Raw genomic sequence first — 21,520 nt, 5'->3', positions numbered from 1 at the left:
TATGCTGCTGTGTTCTTCAAGGCCATTACTGCATACTGTTAACATCGAGCTGCGTGTGACTCTTCTTCAGAACTCAAGTCATATTTGACTCGAAACATTAGCTCTCTCCAAGGATGCTGCCAGACCTGCTGAGTATTCCAGCGTTTTTTTTATTTCAGGTTTCCAGCACCTGCAGTATTTTGCTTTTACATTGCACGCTGCTCCCTTCTGTAAAGCATGGAGCTGGATAATAACAGCCAAGCTGCAGAACGACGGGCAAACTTTTACGGTCCCGTTGTGGCAGGAGCAGGGCCGTAAAATACGGCGAGTTGTTTAAAAGCCCATTGACTTCGACAGGACAGTAAAATCCCGCCAGCGTAAAATCCCACGCCATGTGCTCAGCTTGTGCTGTGAAATGCCAGTAACCATTTTGAAATTTATAAATGGGTTATAATAGTGGTCAGAGGAATTTCTTACAAACATGTTAACATTTATTACTAACATTGCACAGTATGATTTTGATCCAAAAGCCCCCCCTTGTAAATGCTTGTAATCTGGAAATTGTTTAGAGATATTTGATTGCATTGTCTAACTCTAGTGCACGTGCAAGTGTCAAAGGTGAAAGACTCCAGCATGAGAGCAACTATGGCATCAGAATGCATATCAATGCAACAAATTGATTTGGTGCCCAAGGACCAGATTGTAGAGTGCCATATACCATAGCACCCCACTCCCCGCCTTACAGGTAGCCCGCCCACTCAAAAAGTCCTGCAGCCATTTTACGCTGGAAGCAGCAATAATTGTTTAAGGTCAAGACTCTTTCCCCCATCTGGGAGGAAGTGATGGCAGGAGGGGCATCATGGGGTGGGGGCCGTGGGAGAAGGGCAGAACAGATTTGGCAGCAAGGGTGGGTGGGGAATGGCTTTTGGTGGTCACCAAGGGTCCCACCCTTGCCTGCCCCCGTTCTCAAAGCCAGGTTTCATGATCAGGCACTGACTGCCTTTGACTGAGGGACCCCCTGAAAGCCTGCAAGCAACCTGACAGGGCTTCCAATGTGACAAGTCCCTTGCCCACTGCTAGGTGAATACCAGAGTTGGTCATCTGAGGTCCTTAAGTTGGCTGTAATTGCCCCCATCAGGGTCTCAATTGGCAGGAAGGCAGTGCACAAGCCTTAATCCAGGCTGAAGGCACTGGATACTGCAAAGGCAATGGGCCCTGACAACATTCCAGCAATAGCACTGAAGACTTGTGCTCCAGAACTTGCTGCGCTCCTAGCCAAACTGTTCCAGTACAGGTACAATACTGGCATCTACCCAGCTATGTGGAAAATTGCCCAGGTATGTCCTGTACACAAAAAGCAGGACAAATCAAACCCAGCCAATTACAGTCCCATCAGTCCACTCTCCATTATCAGTAAAGTAATGGAAGGGGTCATCAACAATGCTATCAAGCGGCACTTGCTTAGCAATAATCTGCTCACTGATGCCCAGTTTGGGTTCCGCCAGGGCCACTCAGCTCCTGACCTCATTACAGCCTTGGTTCAAACATGGACAATACAGCTGAACTCCCAAGGTGAGGTTGGAGTAACTGCCCTTGACAGCATTTGACCGAGTGTGGCATCAAGCCCTAGCAAAAGTGAAGTCAATGGGAATCAGAGGGAAAACTCTCCACTGGTTGGAATCATACTTAGCACAACGGAAAATGGTTGTGGTTGTTGGAGGTCAGTCATCCCAGTTCCAGGACATCACTGCAGGAGTTCCTCAGGGTAGTGTCCTAGGCCCAACCATCCTCACATACTTCATCAATGACCTTCCATTGTAAGGCCAGAAGTGGGGATGTTCGCTGATGATTGCACAATGTTCAGCACCATTTGCAACTCCTCAGATACTGAAGCAGTCCATGTCCGAATGCAGCAAGACCTGGACAATATCCAGGCTTTGGCTGATAAGTGGCAAGTAACATTCGTGCCACACAAGTTCCAGGCAATGACCTTCTCCAACAAGAGAGAATCTAACCATCGCCCCTTGATGTTCAATGGCATTACCATCACTGAATTCCCCCACTGTCAACATCCTTGGAGTTACCATTGACCAGAAACTGAACTGGACTAGCTAGATAAATACTGTGGCTACAAGAGCAGGTCAGAGGCTAGGAATCCTGCGATGAATAACTTGTCTCCTGTCTCCCCAAAGCCTGTCCACCATCTACAAGGCATAAGTCAGGAGTGTGATGGAATAATCCCCACTTGCCTGGATGAGTGCAACTCCAACAACACTGAAGAAGCTGGACACCGTCCAGGATAAAGCAGTCCGCTTGATTGGCACCACATCCACAAACATTCAATCCCTCCACCACCGACGCACAGCAGCAGCAGTGTGTACCATCTACAAGATGCACTGCAGGAATTCACCAAGCCTCCTTCGACAGCACCTTCCAAACCCATGACCACTACCAGCTAGAAAGACAAGGGCAGCAGACACATGGGAACACCACCACCTGGAAGTTCTCCTCCAAGTCACTCACCATCCTGACTTGGAAATATATCGCCGTTCCTTCACTATCACTGGGTCAAAATCCTGGAAATCCCTTCCTAACAGCACTGTGGGTGTACCTACACCACATGGACTGCAGCAGTTCAAGAAGGCAGCTCACCACCACCTTCTCAAGGGCAACTAGGGATGGGCAATAAATGCTGGCCCAGCCAGCGAAGCCCACATCCCGTGAATGAATAAAAAAAAAAATCAGGGTAGAGGCTGGAAGGCTGTGGGGCCCACAACTGCCACCTTCCCACCCAATTAAATGCCTCTCCACCACCAAAACTTGCCACAGAGCAGGGCATTAAATTCCGCCCGATATCTTACGAATGTGTTACTGACAGGAAAGTGATCAGAGACTATCATGATCTCCAGTCAACTTCTCTTTGCCTAACCAGAGTAACTAGTGATTATATGCACCTTCACAATGTATGGTAATCCATTGACTAAGAAAAGCATGAAGCAAAATTTGTGGGGCCACAGGGAAAAGATAGGGGATTGGCACTAGGGGAATCGCTGTTGCAGAGAGTTGGCACAGAAAAGACAGGCTGTCTGGCCTCCTCCTGTGCTGTAACCATTCTGATTCTGTGAAGAAAAAAATGGATATTAATTTCATGGAACTTTCAAGCTATGATTTTATCACAATTGATACAAAATGCAGAACTGATTAGTATTTATTAGCTAGTTAGTTGATCATCAGCAAATGGATTGCCAGTGAAAATACAGTATTTATAGTATCCACATTGAACCAGATTCTAATTCTGTCTCACCGATACCTTGCTGATGTATCTCCCTTTTGATCTAATTCTCATTCTTTCTCTGATCTCAAACTTTTTGATCACATTCCTGTCTCTCATCTGTTTCTCCCTTTCTGTGTCCTTCAATAGTTCCTATATCCCGTTACAAGTAATGATTTCTTTGACAGGATGAATTCTGTACCTACATGCAACTGAAGTACAAGGAGGCTGAAGAGTCCTATACACGATCAAAACATATCTCATTCTCCCTTCCTGCAACTATCCGGGAGCTCTCTCATGCGGAGCAGATGCTGCGCATTTACTTCACGCCTGATGACCCCTTCATCATGATGCGAGAGGATGGAACTATTTCCTTCTGGTCAGCTGAGCTAAAACTGAAACGACGCAAGAGACTCTTTGTATGTATGTTTGTAAAAATGAACAAGAACGAATAATGTTTTCCAATCATTGAACTCATGGAAATTGGTCAAATGGTTCTATTTGAAATCTATGTGTCATCAGTAGAAGTTTTAAAATATTTATGCAATTGCTAAGATAAACAAAATTTGGGTCTCTGATTTCAGTTCAGTTATATTCTGTGTCCCCTTATCCATGTTCATGGGTGTAATGCACAGAGATGGATCTAACCAGCAGCATCACAGGATTGTTACGGTGCAGAAGGAAGCCATTCAACCCATTGTATCTGCACCAACTTTCCAAATGAGTATGACTTGGTGCCATTCTCCTGCTTTTTTCCTGTACCCTTGCACATTGTTTCTATTCAAATAATCATCTGTTGCCCTCTTGAATGCCTCGATTGAACCCGCCCCCACCATTCTTTCAGGCAGTGCATTCCAGACTCGACCCACTCGTTTTGTGAAGTTCTTGCTCACTTTTTTTCAAGTATTGTTGAGTGTTTTTCAGCACACTTCTTTTTTTGAAACCGCTCAACTGTATGGGCCAAAATACAGTTGTGGGGTTATTTTGATGCACAGAATGGGTGTCCCAGTTCGAATCTCACTCCTCTGCCCACTGCCCTGGGCCCCCATTCTCTAAGATCACAAGTCCCACCAACAATTTACCTTACGAGCAGCTGCCCCCCCACCTGACCTTGATATTGGGGTCTCATAATTATGGGGAACTCTTCGTCACTTGGTTGTTTGGTCCCACAGAAGTCAAAATCGTGAGGAAACAGGACATCTTTGGGTTGTGCTGCCAGGCTGCCGGAAGTTTTCCATAACTTCCCCAAACTCTGCTGCCCTGCTGTGGCTACCATTGATCAGACACTTCCTATGACTGTCTGGAGAATATTGGCAAACAAATTTCAAACCACAATTGCGGTTTTAAAGTACCGCAGACATTTAAAAAGCGCTGGAAAATTGCACGCTCCCAGAGTTTACCTACCAACATTAGATAGGTGTAAGATTGACTCAGGATCAATAAGGGAGGGGACAAATCCTGGGGGTTTTCAGAAAGGCCTTGGGATTGAGAAGTTGGGGAGCCTGAGGTAGGGAAGGCTTAAAACTTTCTTTGTGGGACTGAAGGAATGGCTATTACTCAGGGCTTTGGTGGTGTCAGCATCCAGGAAGGGTAGCCTGGGCACTTTTAATTGTGCATACATCCAGTTTCCGTCATTATTATTGGGCAAGAAATTAACTTACCAGTACAGTTTCCCACTGATAGTTAAAATCCAGGCTCTAGACATTCAGAGTACTTGAATGGAAATATCAGTACTGAACCCAATCCTATCCAATATGCATGACATTCACAAAAGATAGTGAGCAAGACAAATAAGCTTGACTTATCTCCCTTTCTTATTATAGATCAAACCTGGGACCCTCAGGATACTGCGATTTCACTATGCACTGAATGAACTAATTGGTCTGTTGAGAGAGTCAGACAAGTTTAAATATTCAGTAAATATAGTGATAGGTATAGGTATAGCGATAGTCAATGGGTAAATGCACTGTGTGATGTGGCACTAAGCCACACATGACAAACTTTGCCCATTTAGGTGTGATACCCAAGGATCTGATGGTGTCAATATAGCTGCACCGCATCATAAATCACTTTGATAAGAGGATGGGAAAATTGAGAATAATTCTCAACTTCTGTATATTTGGCCTGTGTTGAGGCGACAGTCAATCACAAGTATTCACACACCATGCCATTGCATCATCTGTATGTGTGAGACTTTATTGTGTTTATTAAAGTAAAAGTTGCTCAATACAAGCTGCAACAATAACGATAACTCCACCACTTTTACTTTTTAGGAGAGGCCTCCTGGCCGAAAGCCAAAATGGATAACTGACTTCACCATCATGTCTCAATATAACAAGTTCATCCTAAGTACTGGGTATGGGTGCTTTCTGTCAGGTTTATTTTGTATGTCACATGAAGAGACCTGAGGCATTTCAAAACCTGATTTTGTATTTCTTTAACTTTTTTTCAATTTAGAGATCGGGAAATTCAGATTTATGAGCTCTCTACCTTGGAGCCATATTGTCAGATCACTGGTTTGGAAACCGGACCACTACAGCTCGACTACTGGTAAGAAATATCAACTGGTGAGGGACTTCTTTGTGCATGATCTTTTTGAATTATTTTGTAAACATCTAAATCATATGCTGCTTGTGCTTTTTTTACTTTTTACAAAATTACAACATTCAAATGAGTGCGAAAGGCCATCCTAAGTCATTGATATTTTTAAGGCAGAGGTAGATTGATTCTTGGTAAGCATAGGTTATGGGCGGTAGTTGGGATGCAGATTTCAGGTTACTTTTGGATCAGCCATGATCTTATTAAATGGCAGACCAGGCTCAAGGGGCTGAATGGCCTACTCCTCCTTGTTCGTGTGTTTCTATGGTACAAAGCCAACAGCCTTCCCAATAAATCATAGCGTTCAGCCGTTCCTTAGGTTATTCCAATATTCTGCCTCCAATATTATTAGAGAGCTTGTAAAATTAACCAATAAATATTTCATTGTGTTTTCACTTATTAAAAAAAAATGAATGCATGAAAGCTGTCAGGGCTGCTGGCAGTATTATTGAACCAAAATAGCATTAAGATCTCTTTTTTGTTGCAAAGTGGTCCAAATATCTGTGAAGGGTGATGAGAGGCCATCATGCTATGGAATGAATTTAACTTCTTTCATCCTCCAGTTCCACAGGTGAAGATGACTGCATGATTCTGTATGGAGATGACCAGGTGAGGTCACTATATGAGAAAGTGATGCTGCATTTATAGTACAGTTCTACACTGCAGCCAGTCCTGAATGCACCTGTAGCTTTTTTAAAATTCATTCATGGGATGTGCGCTTTGCTGGCTGGGCCAGCATTTACTGCCCATCCCTAATTGTCCTTGAGAAGGTGGTGGTGAGCTGCCTTCTTGAATCGCTGCAGTCCATGTGGCGTAGGTATACCCACAGTGCTGTTAGGAAGGGAGTTCCAGCATTTTGACCCAGCATCAATGAAGGAACTGCGATATATTTCCAAGTCAGCATGGTGAGTGGCTTAGAGGGGAACTTCCAGGTGGTGGTGTTCCCATCTATCTGCTGCCCTTGTCCTTCTAGATGGTAGTGGTTGTCGGTTTGGAAGGTGCTGTCAAAGGAGACTTGGTGAGTTCCTGCAGTACATTTTGTAAATGGTACACACTGTTGCCACTGTGCATCGGTGGCGGAGGGAGTGAATGTTTGTGGATGTGGTGCCAATCAAGCGGGCTGCTTTGTCCTGGACAGTGTCAAGCTTCTTGAATGTTGTGGGAGCTGCATTCATCCAGGCAAGTGGGGAGTATTCCATCACACTCCTGACTTGTGCCTTGTAGATGGTGGACAGGCTTTGGGGAGTCAGGAGGTGAGTTATTCATCGCAGGATTCCTAGCCTCTGACCTGCTCTTGTAGCTACAGTATTTATATGGCTAGTCCAGTTCAGTTTCTGATCAATGGTAACCTCCAGGATGTTAATAGTGGGGAATTCAGTGATAGTAATGCCATTGAACATCAAGGGGCGATGGTTAGATTCTCTCTTGTTGGAGATGGTCATTGCCTGGAACTTGTGTGGCACAAATGTTACTTGCCACTTATCAGCCCAAGCCTGGATATTGTCCAGGTCTTTCTGCATTTGAACATGGACTGCTTCAGTATTTGAGGAGTCGTGAATGGTGCTGAATATTGTGCAATGATCAGCGAACATCCCGAATCCTGACCTTATGATGGAAGGAAGGTCATTGATGAAGCAGCTGAAGATGGTTGGGCTGAGGACACTACCCTGAGGAACTCCTGCAGTGATCCTGGAGCTGAGATGACTGACCCCCAAAAACCACAACCATCTTCCTTTGTGCTAGGTATGACTCCAACCAGTGGAGAGTGCAGCTCCTCCAACAGTCAAAAAGCTCAACAGCATCCAGGACAAAGCAACCTGCTTGATTGGCATCCCTTCCACAAACATTCAGTCCCTCTGCAACCGACGCACAGTGGCAGCAGTGTGCACCATTTACAAGATGTACTGCAGCAACTCGCCCAAGGCTCCTTCAACGGCATCTTCCAAGACCTATCATTTAGAAGGACAAGGGCAGCAGGTGCATTGGAACACCATCACCTGCAAGTTCTCCTCCAAGCCACACGCCATCCTGACTTGGAAATACATTGCAGTTCCTTCACTGTCACTGGGTCAAAATACTGGAACTCTCTCCCTAACAACACTGTGAGTATACCTACATCCCATGGATTGCAGCAATTCAAAAAGACAGCTCAACATCACTACCTCAAGGGCAATTAGGGATGGACAATAAATGCTGGACTGGCCATGAAGGAATCCCTGTGAAGGAACAAAATAAAAATCAAATTTGATTTAGATTCATTAGCAACAGTAGCAGAAAACTAGAAAAGCAAAGATTGGTGTTGTAATGAGTACATTATACAAAAGCAGTAGAATCAGGCATAAATAGATGCGAGTCTAGTTCATGCCTTCAACATTAATGTGTTTCCTATGGGGCTTGTATGTTAGCACCATGTACATTCACACAAGCTGCAGAAAAGGACCATATTCTTCCCCATCTTTTCTATAAAATCTTGGAATTGGTATCATTGTACCAAATATTTGGAGCCAATCTTACCTTGAGAGTAATAGGATTTGGTTCAAAATGCACAGCACAACAACAGTGTGCTTTAAATATGTTTGACTTCAAATTACGCTTTTTTTGTTGAATTTGTAGCATCTATATTTTAAAACATATATATTTTGAGGCACAGTCAGTGTAGTCATTTTAGTTGCCAGAGGGCTGGCATTGCTCTTGAATCCATGCCCTTGAATCAGTAAACATCGCAAAGAGGAGGGCAGATAAGAAAAACTCTGCAGCAGTTAGTGTGGCAGAAATAAGATCCTGTTAGACAATAGTTATGACTGCAGCAGCAGTTAGAACTAATTTCCTTTTCTACACTCTTCCTTCTCACACTCACTGATTAATGATAAAATCACTTCTGGCCCTGGAGCTGAAATATTTAATATTGTAGCATAACTGCAAGATAGCTCTGCAAAAATCACACGCCTTTGAAAAATTGCTCATTCCTAGCCTCAATACCACAGTGATTATAGTTCTGTACTGACTGTGGAGACCCTGAGGAAATCTTAGGCAATTGTACACCTTGATTAATTTTGATAGAAGATTGGCAGAAACCTCAGATAAGCACATAAGCAGGGATTTTACTGATCTTCTGTCAAAGGTACAGTAGCTGATTGGGGTTAACCCATGAGGAAAATCTCAGGATGTAAGGGGAAGGAATTGCTTTGGTCTCCACATGCAGCACGGTTGTTAATATTCTTTTTGTACATTGCAACCAAGACTATACTTCTCTATTGTTGGATGCTGTGAACATGACAGTTCCATTGTTGTAAATTTGAAAATTCTTCTCATTGCAGGGCTGTGTAAATATTTTACTTCTGTCATCTGTAGGAGAGACTTTGAGGTTTGTATAATATGCCAAAATACAATGATAAAATGGAAAAATCTCTGAATGTTTCTGTTCTCTGAAATGATAATGACGTGAGATTAAAACTCTTTTGTTTGATTTTAATTCATGTGAACAGTTTTTCCAAGTCTCGTACCTTAAAAATCATGAAACAGTGGGAATAAATAAATTGGTGGTAACAAATCCTGATCATTGATCACAAATGCATGACTTACTGGAGTACTGTCATATGGGCAGGAAGATCTCAGATCCAAAACTTGTTTGTTGATGAGTTAACCCATATTTATTTGCTTTTTTCAAGTTCAAGTGAGATGCTATGAGAATGATGTTTTTTTTATTCATATATGGTATGTGGGCATCGCTGGCTAGACCACATTTATTGCCCATCCCTAACTGCCCTTGAGAAGGTGGTGGTGAGCTGCTTCTTGAACCACTGCTGGAGGCACACCCGCAGTGCTGTTAGATAAGGAGTTCCAGGATTTTGACCCAGTGATAGTGAAGGAACAATGATATATTTCCAAGTCAGGATGGTGAGTGGCTTGGAGGGGAACTTCGAGGTGGTGGTGTTCCCATGTGTCTGCTGCCTTTGCTCTTTAGATGGGTAATGGTCGTGGGTTTGGAAGGTGCTGTCCAAGGTGACTCGGTGAGTTTCTTCAGTGCATCTTGGAGATAGTATACACTCCTGCCACTCTTCGTCGATTGTGGAGGAAGTGAATGTTTGTGGATGGGGTGCCAATCAATCAGGCTGCTTTGTCCTGGATGGTGATGAGCTTCTTGAGTGTTGTTGAAGCTGCACTCATCCAGGCAAGTGGAGAGTATTCCATCGCACTCCGGACTTGTGCTTTGTAGATGGTGGTCAGCCTTTGGGGAGTCAGGAGGTGTGTTACTCATTGCAGGATTCCTAGCCTCTGACCTGCTATTGTAGCCACAGTATTTATATGGCTAGTCCGGTTCAGTTTTTGGTCAATGGTAACCGCCAGGATGTTGATAGTTGACGATTCAGCAAAGGTAGTGCTGTTGAATATCAAGGGGTGATGGTTAGATTCTCTTTTGTTGGAGATGATCATTGCCTGGAACTTCTGTGGCATGAATGTTACTTGCCATTTGTCAGTATAAGCCTGGATATTGTCCAGGTCTTGCTGCATTTGGACATGGACTGCTTCAGTATCTGAAGAGTTGCGTATGGTGCTGAACATTGTGCAAACATCCCCACTTCTGACCTTACTATGGAAGGAAGGTCATTGATGATGCAGCTGAAGATGGTTGAGCTGAGGAACTCATGCAGTGATGTCCTGGAACTGAGATGACTGACCTCCAATAACAACAACCATCTTAGTCTAGTTATGACCCCAACCAGCAGAGAGTTTTCCCCCTGATTCCCATTGACTCCAGTTTTGCTAGGGCTCCTGATGCCACACTCGGTCAAATGCTGCCTTGATGTCAAGGGCAGTCATTCTCACCTTGCCTCTGGAGTTCAGCTCTTTTGTCCATGTTTAAACCAAGGCTGTAATGAGGTCAGGAGCTTAACGCCCCCAGAAGAACCCAAACTGAGCGTCAGTGAGCAGGTTATTGCTAAGCAAGTGCCAGCTGATAGCACTGTTGATGATCCCTTCCATCACTTTACTGATGATTGAGAGTAGACTGATGGGGTGGTAATTGGTGGGATTGAATTTATCCTGCTTTTTGTGCACAGGACATACCTGGGCAATTTTCCACATAGCCAGATGGATGCCAATATCGTAGCTGTACTGGAACAATTTCAGTGGCAAGTTCAGGAGCACAAATCTTCAGCACTATTGCTGGAATATTGTCAGGGCCCATAGCCTTTGCAGTATCCAGTGCCTTCAGCCTTTTCATGATATCACGTGGAGTAAACTGAATTGGCTGAAGACTGGCATCTGTGATGCTGGGGACCTCTGGAGGAGGCTGAGATGGCTGAAGATTGCTGTGAATGCTTCAGTCTTATCTTTTGCACTGATGTGCATGACTCTTCCATGGTTGAAGATGGGGATATTTATGGAGCTCCTTCCTCCAGTGAGTTGATTAATTATCCACTACCATTCACGGCTGGATGTGGCAGGACTGCAGAGCTTAGATCTGATCCATTGGTTATGGAATCGCTTAGCCCTGTCAATCACTTGCTGCTTGTGCTGTTTGGCATGCAAGTAGTCCTGTATTGTAGCTTCACCAGGTTGACACCTCAATTTTAGGAATGCCTGGTGCTGCTCCTGGCATGCCCTCCTGCACTCTTCATTGAATCAGAGTTGATCCCCTGGCTTGGTGGTAATGGTAGAGTGGGGGATATGCCAGGCCATGAGGTTACAGATTGTGGTTGAGTACAATTCTGCTGATGCTGATGGCCCACAGTGTCTCATGGATGCCCAGCCTTGAGTTGCTAGATCTGTTCGAAATCAGTCCCATTTAGCACGGTGGTAGTGCCACACAACACGATGGAGAGTATCAATGTGAAGATGGGACTTCGTCTCCACAAGTACTGTGTAGTGGTCACTCCTACCAATACTGTCATAGATAGAATTATCTGCAGCAGGCAAGTTGGTGAGGATGAGGTCAAGTATGTTTTTCCCTCTTATTGGTTCCCTTACCACCTGCTGTAGACCCAGTCTAGCAGCTATGTCCTTTAGGACTCGGCCAGCTCGGTCAGTATTGGTGCTACCGAGCCACTCTTGGTGCAGAATTCTTGGCTTGGTGAGTGGGGGTGGGGCCCGCTCGCAGAGGCGTAAAATGACACGCGGTGACATCAAGTGTGTGTCCTGAAGTCATCGCGCGTCATTTAGATTTTCAGTTTGGCGGGCGCTCAGCTGACTCCGCCCTCCGAACTGTCAAAGACCTATTAAAGCCATTTAAAAAGCCACTTAAACAATTTTCTGAGCTGCCCATCCAACCTTCAGGTTGGCGGGCAGGCGAAGAGCCCAGGCAGCCGTTGCATTTTTCATGGAACCTCATCCATGGGCAGGATGAGGTTTGATGAATGATTTTAAATTTTCCCAAAAATTTTTATTAGAATTAACGCACAAATCCCAGCTCATGTGACAGTTTCACATGAGGGGACATGTCATAAAAATGTTTTCACCACTTTATTAAACTGTTTAACCTTAAAACTTATCTCCCTGAGGCACCTCTGTGCTTCAGAGAGAATTCTGCGTTCTTTCGTGCGCATGCTCTCCTGACTCAGGCAACAACCCCCCCCCCCCCCCTCCCCCACCACCCCCTTCCACCCGCACAGGGAGCGCACAGTGCTTACAGATGCACGTCATACTAGGCGGGCCTTAATTGGCCTGCCCACTTAAAATGGCAGCGCAGACCCAATCCGGGGCGCTGATCGGGTCCGAGCCTGCTCCCACACCACCCGCCCAACAGGCAGAAAATTCTGCCCAATGGACATTGAAGTCTCCCACCCAGAGTACATTCTGTGCCCTTGTCACCCTCAGTGCTTCTTCCAAATGGTGTTCAACATGGAGGAGTACTGATTCATCAGTTGATGGAGGGCGCTACATGGTAATCAGCTGGTTTCCTAACCCATGTTTGACTTGATCCCATGAGACTTCATGGTGTCCGGAGTCGGAGTTGAGGACTCCCAGGGCAACTCCCTCCCGACTGTGTCGCCACCTCTGCTGGATCTGTCCTGCTGGTGGGACAGGACATACCCAGAGATGGTGGTGTCTAGGACATTTTTTTTACTCATTCATGGGATGTGGGCTTCATTGGTTGGGCCAACATTTATTGCCCACCCTTGAGGAGGTGGTGGTGAGCTGCCTTTTTGAACTGCTGCATTCTATGCGGTGTAAGTACATCCACAGTGCTGTTTGGAAGGGAGCTCCAGGATTTTGACCCAGCGACAGTGAAGGAACGGCAATATATTTCCAAGTCAGGTCAGTGAGTGACTTGGAGGGGAACTTCCAGGTGGTGATGTTCCCATGCGTCTGCTGCCCTTGTCCTTCTAGATGGTCGTGGTTGTGGGTTTGGAAGGTGCTGTCGAAGGAGCCTTGGTGAATTCCTGCAGTGCATCTTGTAGATGATACACACTGCTGCTACTGTGCGTCGGTGGTGGAAGTAATGAATGTTTGTGGATGTGGTGCCAATCAAGCGGGCTGCTTTGTCCTGGACAGTGTCCAGCTTCTTGAGTGTTGTTGGAGTTGCACTCATCCAGGCAAGTGGGGAGTATTCCATCACACTCCTGACTTGTAGATGGTGGACAGACATTGGGGGGGGTCAGGAGGTGAGTTATTCACCACAGGATTCCTAGCCTCTGACCTGCTCTTGTAGCCACAGTATGCAAATGGCTAGTCCAGTTCAGTTTCTGGTCAGTGGTAGCCCCAGGATGTTGATAGTGGGGGAATCAGTGATGGTAATGCCATTGAACATCAAGGGGTGATGGTTAGGTTCTCTCTTGTTGGAGATGGTCATTGCTCGGCATTGTGTGGCACAAATGTTACTTGCCACTTGTCAGCACAAGCCTGGATATTGTCCTGTAAGGTATAATTCCGTGAGTATGACTATGTCAGGTTCTTGCTTGACTAGTCTCTGAGACAGCTCTCCTAATTTTGGTACAAGCCCCCAGATGTTAGTTCAGAGATTTTGCAGGGTGGACAGGGCTGAGTTTGCCATTGTCATTCCCAGTGCTGAGGCCACCTGGTTTCATTCCTTTTGGGACTTCTTCACGGTTTGACACAACTGAGTGGCTGCTAGGCCATTTCAGAGTCACCCACTTTGCTGTGGGTCTGGAGTCACATGTAGGCCAGGCCAGATAAGGATGGCAGATTTTCTTCCCTGAAGGGTATTAGTATTAGTGTATCAAATGGGTTTTTACAGCCCTGGCTTCATGGTCATCATTACACTTGCAATTCCAGATTTTTATTGAATTCAAATTTCACCATCTGCTGTGGTGGGATTTGAACCCTGGTCCAGCGATGATACCACTACGCCACTGCCTCCCCCCACTACCCCAACCCCTCCCCCCACTACCCCAACCCCTCCCCCCACTACCCCAACCCCTCCCCCCACTACCCCAACCCCTCCCCCCACTACGCCCCTTGTGTGGAACAGTTCTTCAGTGTGTTATGATACCAAGTGCTAGGGTATTGCATCACATCTCTGACTGTCATACCAAGATACTGTTATTGGATGAGCAGAGATCTGTAAGTTTGACAATGGGAAAGAGAGGGATACAATCAATCCGTTTCCAGTCCTGATTACCCAACAAATTACCTCTCCACTCTTTCAGCCATAGAATATCATGTCAGAACCTAAAAAATGAAGGAAAAAATTGAAGGATTATAATTTTTTTTACATTTTCAATCATTGAAATTATAAAAGCTAGGCATGTCCTCCTAAATATTACATTAACTATCTGTTAGTGATTGGTTTAATGTTGATGAGAAGTTTGTATTGCTAATCAGATGAACCAATATTCTCTGGCTTATTCTTTAGTGAAGGCAAATAAATTGAAAGATTGAGTAAATTGTTTTTTTTTAAATACTGATACACCTAGCTGTTCTGTCCATGTACTGATAGTCATGTTTGACAACTACCATGTGTTTTGACATTCCTGATCATACTTTTACCCTATAGCCTGATTTAATTCTGCAACCTGCTTTTCAGGAACTAAATCAAAAAGATCTGAACTCAATGTCAATGTAACACTTCACTCCTGAGGCAATCATAATACAAGATAGCATGGAACAATAAAGCACGCCATTTGTTTGCTCATTAACTCCATGGCTTTCACTTGCCATGTGTTATCCACCCAACATTGAACCCTCCCCTCTTCCCTACTGCTTCTAAGTTTAATTTCTTGAAGCAAAGTTCTGCTTAAAAATTCCCTAATCACCAATTCAAAACGAACCTTAATATTCATCCATCCTTGTATTTCTACTGTTCAGCCCTGATGAACCCCCTCCCCTCCCACACCCTCTTCCCCCCACCCTGCCATAGCAGTAGTAGAAAACCCACCTTATTCCATTCCTATTCCCAGCCAGATATTTATGATCTTCCTTGGTCTCTTCCTAATTCAGATTTGGATTTCAGTAGTGAGCTCATTATGCTTAGTTATTGAGATCTTGCATGCACCAATGATGGCCCTGTTAAGGAGCCCAATAAACTTGAATTTTAAGAGTCCTTTCTATTCCACGACCACCCCCATGGCAGAGTGCTAATGCGAAATAAACTTTCAGCAAAAGCAAAAAATTCTGTATTGAACAACACCTTTAAAAAGCACTGGGGGAATTTGAATTAAGAACAGGGTTTAGGAATCTAAGGATAAGTTCAGCTAGAGATGATTGAACGCTGTGTATAACATGATTACGTCTGAGCTGTTGACACCTTGCAAATATCATGCTGAAGACAGCTGACCAAGAATAAATAATAAAGAGTAGATTAGACAAATATCCATGAGCTTTCCTTGATTTACCTTTCAAGCGTGTGGGGGCTAGCCTGGGAAAAATGTTGCTGACTGGGTAGAGCTGAACAGATTGCACTTAGTCTATGAAGGAGGTCAGTAATTTATTTGTACATTTGAAGGCAGAGAGATGTTACACAGCTGGTCTGGACTTGGGTCAAAGTATCTGCTAGAGCAGTTAAAAGTAGAGGCTCTCCTGCCCTGATTTATCACTTTCTGGAATGTCAAAGAGAATTATTTAATAGTTTTAATATAAAGACATTAACTACATAAAATATAATGTCGCCTTTTATTTACAGGACAATTTAATTTGGAATGCTTCTTAAAGATAGTGGATTGTGTAATTGAAGAATGCTAATTTATGCAAAAAAAAATCCAAAGTGACTTTTAAATCATTATCTCTGGCATTTTAACACATTGCCATAACTAGCATTTAAAACCACAAATGGGGATTAAACCCACACATTAAGTTAAACATTAATACTTCAGAGTTTTCTCTGCTGTAACCTCAAGTACTTGCTGTCTTAAAAATAACGTTCATTAAAATGCAAGAGGATTAAACATTTATTCTGATTGTAGTTTACAGGAGACGTTTAATACTTTTGTTGTGAAGGAAAATTATTTTTGTCAATTGTAGCTGAATGGCAAAACTCAGTTGCCATTATATGGTTATAAACTTGGGCAGTTAATTTGCAAGTAAAAAGAACAGAAACAGAAAGATATTTACAAATGGGATTTAATAGATAGCTAGAACTGTGCTCAAGGAAAATTAGCAATGAAACTTACTGCCACCTCGTTGCCTAGGCCTAAATATTCCTCCTTCTGTCTAATTAAATCTAATGTTGCCTGATATTCAAGCCCTGGGTGCTGTTATTAGTCTAAATATTCAAAGAATAGCTGAGAGCTGGGAGCAATTTTGAAACCTGTAACAACTAAAATGGGTGATATCTTAAGACATGAGAACATAACAAGAATGTAACAAAATAAGGTCATTCAACTCGTCAGGTCTGTTTTTTCCATTTTATTTTGGTAATGGAGTGTTATCAGTGCTGGGATAGTACATTTTAATTTCTGTGTCTTTTTGTTCAATGCAGAACATGGAAAAAGTGGCCCAAAGTGGATAATTTGCCCACTATCAGCATCGAAAACTCCATCCTGTCACCAAATGTCACTTGCATTCGATGGAAAGTACATGAAGATTGGGTAACACAGGTAATTGCCTATATAGTTAAGGGGAGGCGGTGGCGTAGTGGTAATGTCTCAGGACTAATAATCCAGAGGCCCAGGCTAATGCTGCGGGGCCATAGGTTAGAATCCCACCGTGGAAGCTGGTGGAATTTAAATTCAGTTAATAACCTGGAATTAAAAAGCTAGTCTCGGTAATAGTGACCATGAAACCATTGTCGATTGTCGTAAAAACCCATCTGAACCACTGATAACTTTACGGAAGGAAATCTGTTGCCTTTACTTGATCTGGTTTGTATGTGACTCCAGACCCACAGCAATGTGGTTGACTTTTAAATGCCCTTTTAAATGCCCTAGCAAGCCACTCCATTGCATCAAAAACAGCTACAAAGCCCACAAGAAGAAATTAAACCAGACGGATCACCTGGCATCAACCTAGGCACTGGAAATGACAATGGCAAACCCAGCCTTGTTGACCCTGCAAAGTCCTCCTTTAATCTTCAACAACAATCTTCATTCAGAATTGCCAAGTGGATGATCCATCTTGGCCTCCTCCTGAGGTCCCCAGCATCACAGATGCCAGTCTTCAACCAATTCAATTCACTCCACATGATATCAAGAAACAGCTAAGGCATTGGATATGCTATGGGCCCAGACAACATTCCAGCAATAGTACTGAAGACTTGTGCTTCAGAACTTGCCATGCTCTTAGCATTCCGTCGCATTCTGAGATCCACACTCAGTGCCATGCGCCGCCATATGAACACACTCGACCTCTCCCTCCAGCAGCACCGCCGCACCCTTTTTCAAAGCTGCGCGTGCCCCCAGTTTCATTTTATTCTTCGCCTCATCCGTCGCCTCAACAAGAAACTTTTTCTCTTTCTCTCAAGTGCTAAGTAACGCAAGCTCCAACAACTCATCAACTCCAACACCCATCTGGGACCCTCCACCCCTGCTTGTCCCTCCGTCCTCACCCCATCTTCCAATCCCAGCCCCAGCCGCGCATTCACTATACCCCCTGACCTTCCCCTCTCCGATGCTGAACGTTCAGTGCTCAGCAAAGGACTTAGTTTCATACCCTTACGCCCTCATCTCAATGAATTTCGGGCTCGGCATGATGCTGAACTCTTCTTCCGCCGTCTTCGTCTCCGTGCTCACTTCTTTGGGCAGGAGTCCTCTCCCCGTTCAACGGATCCTTTTACCCACCTCCAATATTCTCCCTCCACTTGGACCCCTCCCTCTGGATTCTTACCTTCTCTTGATCTTTTCATTGAGAACTGTCGGCGTGACATTAGCCGTCTCAATTTCTCTGCTCCTCTCACCCATTCTAATCTGTCTCTCTCTGAACTCACTGCACTCCGTTCTCTCAGGTCCAACCCCAACATTGTCATCAAACCCGCTGACAAGGGTGGTACTGTTGTTGTCTGGCGCATTGACCTCTACCTCGCGGAGGCTGAGCGTCAACTCGCAGACGTTTCCTCCTACCTCTCCCTGGACCATGACCCCACCACAGAACATCAAGCCATTGTTTCCAGGACTGTCACTGACCTCATCTCCTCTGGAGATCTTCCTCCCACAGCTTCCAACTTGATAGTCGCCCAACCTCGGACGGCCCGCTTCTACCTCCTACCCAAAATCCACAAACAGAACTGTCCTGGCAGACCGATCGTGTCAGCCTGTTCCTGCCCCACGGAACTCATTTCTCGTTATCTTGACTCCCTTCTCTCTCCCCTTGTCCAGTCCCTTCCCACCTACATCCGTGATTCCTCTGACACCTTACGTCACATCAACAATTTCCAGTTCCCTGGCCCCAACCGCTTCCTCTTCACCATGGATGTCCAATCCCTCTACACCTCCATCCCCCACCAGGATAGTCTGAGGGCCCTTAGCTTCTTCCTTGAACAGAGGCCCGAACAATCCCCATCCACCACTACTCTCCTCCGTCTGGCTGAACTTGTTCTCACACTGAACAATTTCTCCTTTAACTCCTCTCAATTCCTCCAAATAAAAGGTGTGGCTATGGGTACCCGCATGGGCCCCAGCTATGCCTGTCTCTTTATGGGGTATGTGGAACATTCCTTGTTCCAGTCCTACTCCGGCCCCCTCCCACAACTCTTTCTCCGATACATCGATGATTACTTCGGTGCTGCTTCATGCTCTCGTCGGGACCTGGAAAAATTTATTAATTTTGCTTCCAATCTCCACCCCTCCATCATCTTCACATGGTCCATCTCTGACACTTCTCTTCCCTTCCTTGACCTCTCTGTCTCAATTTCTGATGATAGACTGTCCACCAATATCCATTACAAGCCTACCGACTCCCACAGCTACCTCGACTACAGCTCCTCACACCCCGCTTCCTGTAAAGACTCCATCCCATTCTCTCAGTTCCTTCGCCTCCGTCGCATCTGTTCTGATGACGCTACCTTCAAAAACAGCTCCTCTGACATGTCCTCCTTCTTCCTTAACCGAGGTTTTCCACCCATGGTCGTTGACAGGGCCCTCAACCGTGTCCGGCACATATCCCGCGCATCCTCCCTCACGCCTTCTCCTCCTTCCCAGAAACATGATAGGGTCCCCCTTGTCCTCACTTATCACCCCACCAGCCTCCGCATTCAAAGGATCATCCTCCGCCATTTCCGCCAACTCCAGCATGATGCCACCACCAAACACATCTTCCCTTCACCCCCCTTGACGGCATTCCGTAGGGATCGTTCCCTCCGGGACACCCTGGTCCACTCCTCCATCACCCCCTACTCCTCAACCCCCACTTATGGCACCTCCCCATGCCCACGCAGAAGATGCAACACCTGCCCCTTCACTTCCTCTCTCCTCACCGTCCAAGGGCCCAAACACTCCTTTCAAGTGAAGCAGCATTTCACTTGCATTTCCCCTAACTTAGTCTACTGCATTCGTTGCTCCCAATGCGGTCTCCTCTACATTGGAGAGACCAAACGCAAACTGGGCGACCGTTTTGCGGAACACCTGCGGTCTGTCCGCAAGAAAGACCCAAACCTCCCTGTCGCTTGCCATTTTAACACTCCACCCTGTTCTCTTGCCAACATGTCTGTCCTTGGCTTGCTGCATTGTTCCAGTGAAGCCCAACGCAAACTGGAGGAACAGCACCTCATCTTCCGACTAGGCACTTTACAGCCCTCTGGGCTGAATATTGAATTCAACAACTTTAGATCTTAAACTCCCCCTCCCCCCATCCCCACCCCGTTTCTTTTCCCCCCCCCACCCGCTTTTTTTTCAATAATTTATATAGATTCTTCTTTCCCCACCTATTTCCATTATTTTTAAATCTAAAACTAAAACCTTTAGTCTTTCCACCCCACCCCCACTAGAGCTGTACTTTGAATATCCTGTATTCCATTCTTAATTAGCACTTTTCTCAGACAAAGACCACCACCTTCGACACCTCTTTGACCCTTTTGTCTCTGACATCTTTTGATTATCTGCTCACACCACACCCTCAATGTGTCTCTTCCCCCCCGCCCCCCACCCACCTTAAACCAATTTATATTTCTCCCTTGTTGAAACTATGCTGCAGTTCTGCCGAAGGGCCATGGAGGCTCGAAACGTTGACTGATTTCTTCTCCGCCGATGCTGCCAGACTTGCTGAGTTTTTCCAGGTAATTCTGTTTTTGTTTTGTTATGCTCTTAGCCAAGCTGTTCCAGTACAGCTGTAACATTGGCATCGACCTGGCAATGTGGAAAACTGTCCAGGTATGCCCTGTCCACAAAAGCAGGACAAATTCAAACCGGCCAATAAAGACCCCATCAGCCTGGCCTCAATCATCAGCAAAGTGATGGAAAATGTCATCAACAGTGCTATCAAGCGGCACTCACTCAGCAAAAACCTGTTGACTGATGCTCAGTTTGGGTTCCGCCAGGGCCACTCAGCTCCTGACCTCATTACATCCTTTGTCCAAACATAGACAAAAGAGCTAAACTCCTGAGGTGAGATGAGAGTGACTACCCTTGAAATCAAGGCAGCATTTAACCAATTTGGTATCAAGGAGTCCTGGAAAAACTGGAGCCAATAGGAATCAAGGGGAATCCAGTGGTTGGAGTCATACCTTGCATAAAGGAAAATGGTTGTGGTTGTTGGAGGTCAATCATTTTCAGACCCAGGATATCACTGCAGGAGTTCCTCAGGGTAGTGTCCTAGGCCCAACAAACTTCAGCTGCTTCATCAATGACCTTCCTTCCATCATAAGGTCAGAAGTGGGGATGTTCACTGATGATTGCACAATGATCAACAACATTCACGACAACTCAGATACTGAAGCAGTTGAAGTCCAAATGCAGCAAGGCCTGGAAAATATCCAGGCTTCGGCTGATAAGTGGTAAGTAATATTCACGCCACATGAATGCCAGGCAATGGCCATCTCCACCAAGAGAGAATCTAACCATCACCCCTTGATTTTCAGTGGTATCACCATCTCTGAAATCCCCCCACTATCAACATCCTGGTGGTTACCATTGACCAGGAACTGAGCTGGACCAGCTATGCAAATACTGTGGCTACAAGAGCAGATCAGAGGCTGGGAATCCTGCGGCAAGTAACTCACCTCCTCGCTCCCCAAAGCCAGTCCACCATCTATAAGGTACAAGTCAGGAGTGTGATGAAATACTCTCCACTTGCCTGGATGAGTGCAGCTCCAATAACACCCAAGAAGCTCAACACAATCCATAACAA

At 45.2% G+C, this 21,520-nt stretch overlaps 1 protein-coding gene across 1 annotated transcript in view; it reads left to right on the top strand.

The window, feature by feature from the left end:
• The window catches only part of wdr95 (WD40 repeat domain 95), a 197,381-nt gene that overhangs the window by 76,872 nt on the left and 98,989 nt on the right, over positions 1 to 21,520 (top strand). Inside the window, exons 6-11 of the mRNA XM_078546126.1 lie at positions 3,439 to 3,669; positions 5,524 to 5,606; positions 5,708 to 5,800; positions 6,412 to 6,457; positions 9,166 to 9,212; positions 16,725 to 16,842. Of these exons, the coding sequence (XP_078402252.1) occupies positions 3,439 to 3,669; positions 5,524 to 5,606; positions 5,708 to 5,800; positions 6,412 to 6,457; positions 9,166 to 9,212; positions 16,725 to 16,842 (618 nt within the window). The remainder of the gene's footprint in view (positions 1 to 3,438; positions 3,670 to 5,523; positions 5,607 to 5,707; positions 5,801 to 6,411; positions 6,458 to 9,165; positions 9,213 to 16,724; positions 16,843 to 21,520) is intronic.

This window comes from Cetorhinus maximus, chromosome 7 (assembly GCF_964194155.1).
Source record: "Cetorhinus maximus chromosome 7, sCetMax3.hap1.1, whole genome shotgun sequence".
Taxonomy (NCBI): domain Eukaryota; kingdom Metazoa; phylum Chordata; class Chondrichthyes; order Lamniformes; family Cetorhinidae; genus Cetorhinus; species Cetorhinus maximus.
Note: the sequence above shows the minus strand (reverse complement) of the source record. Positions and strands in the feature narration are given on the sequence as shown.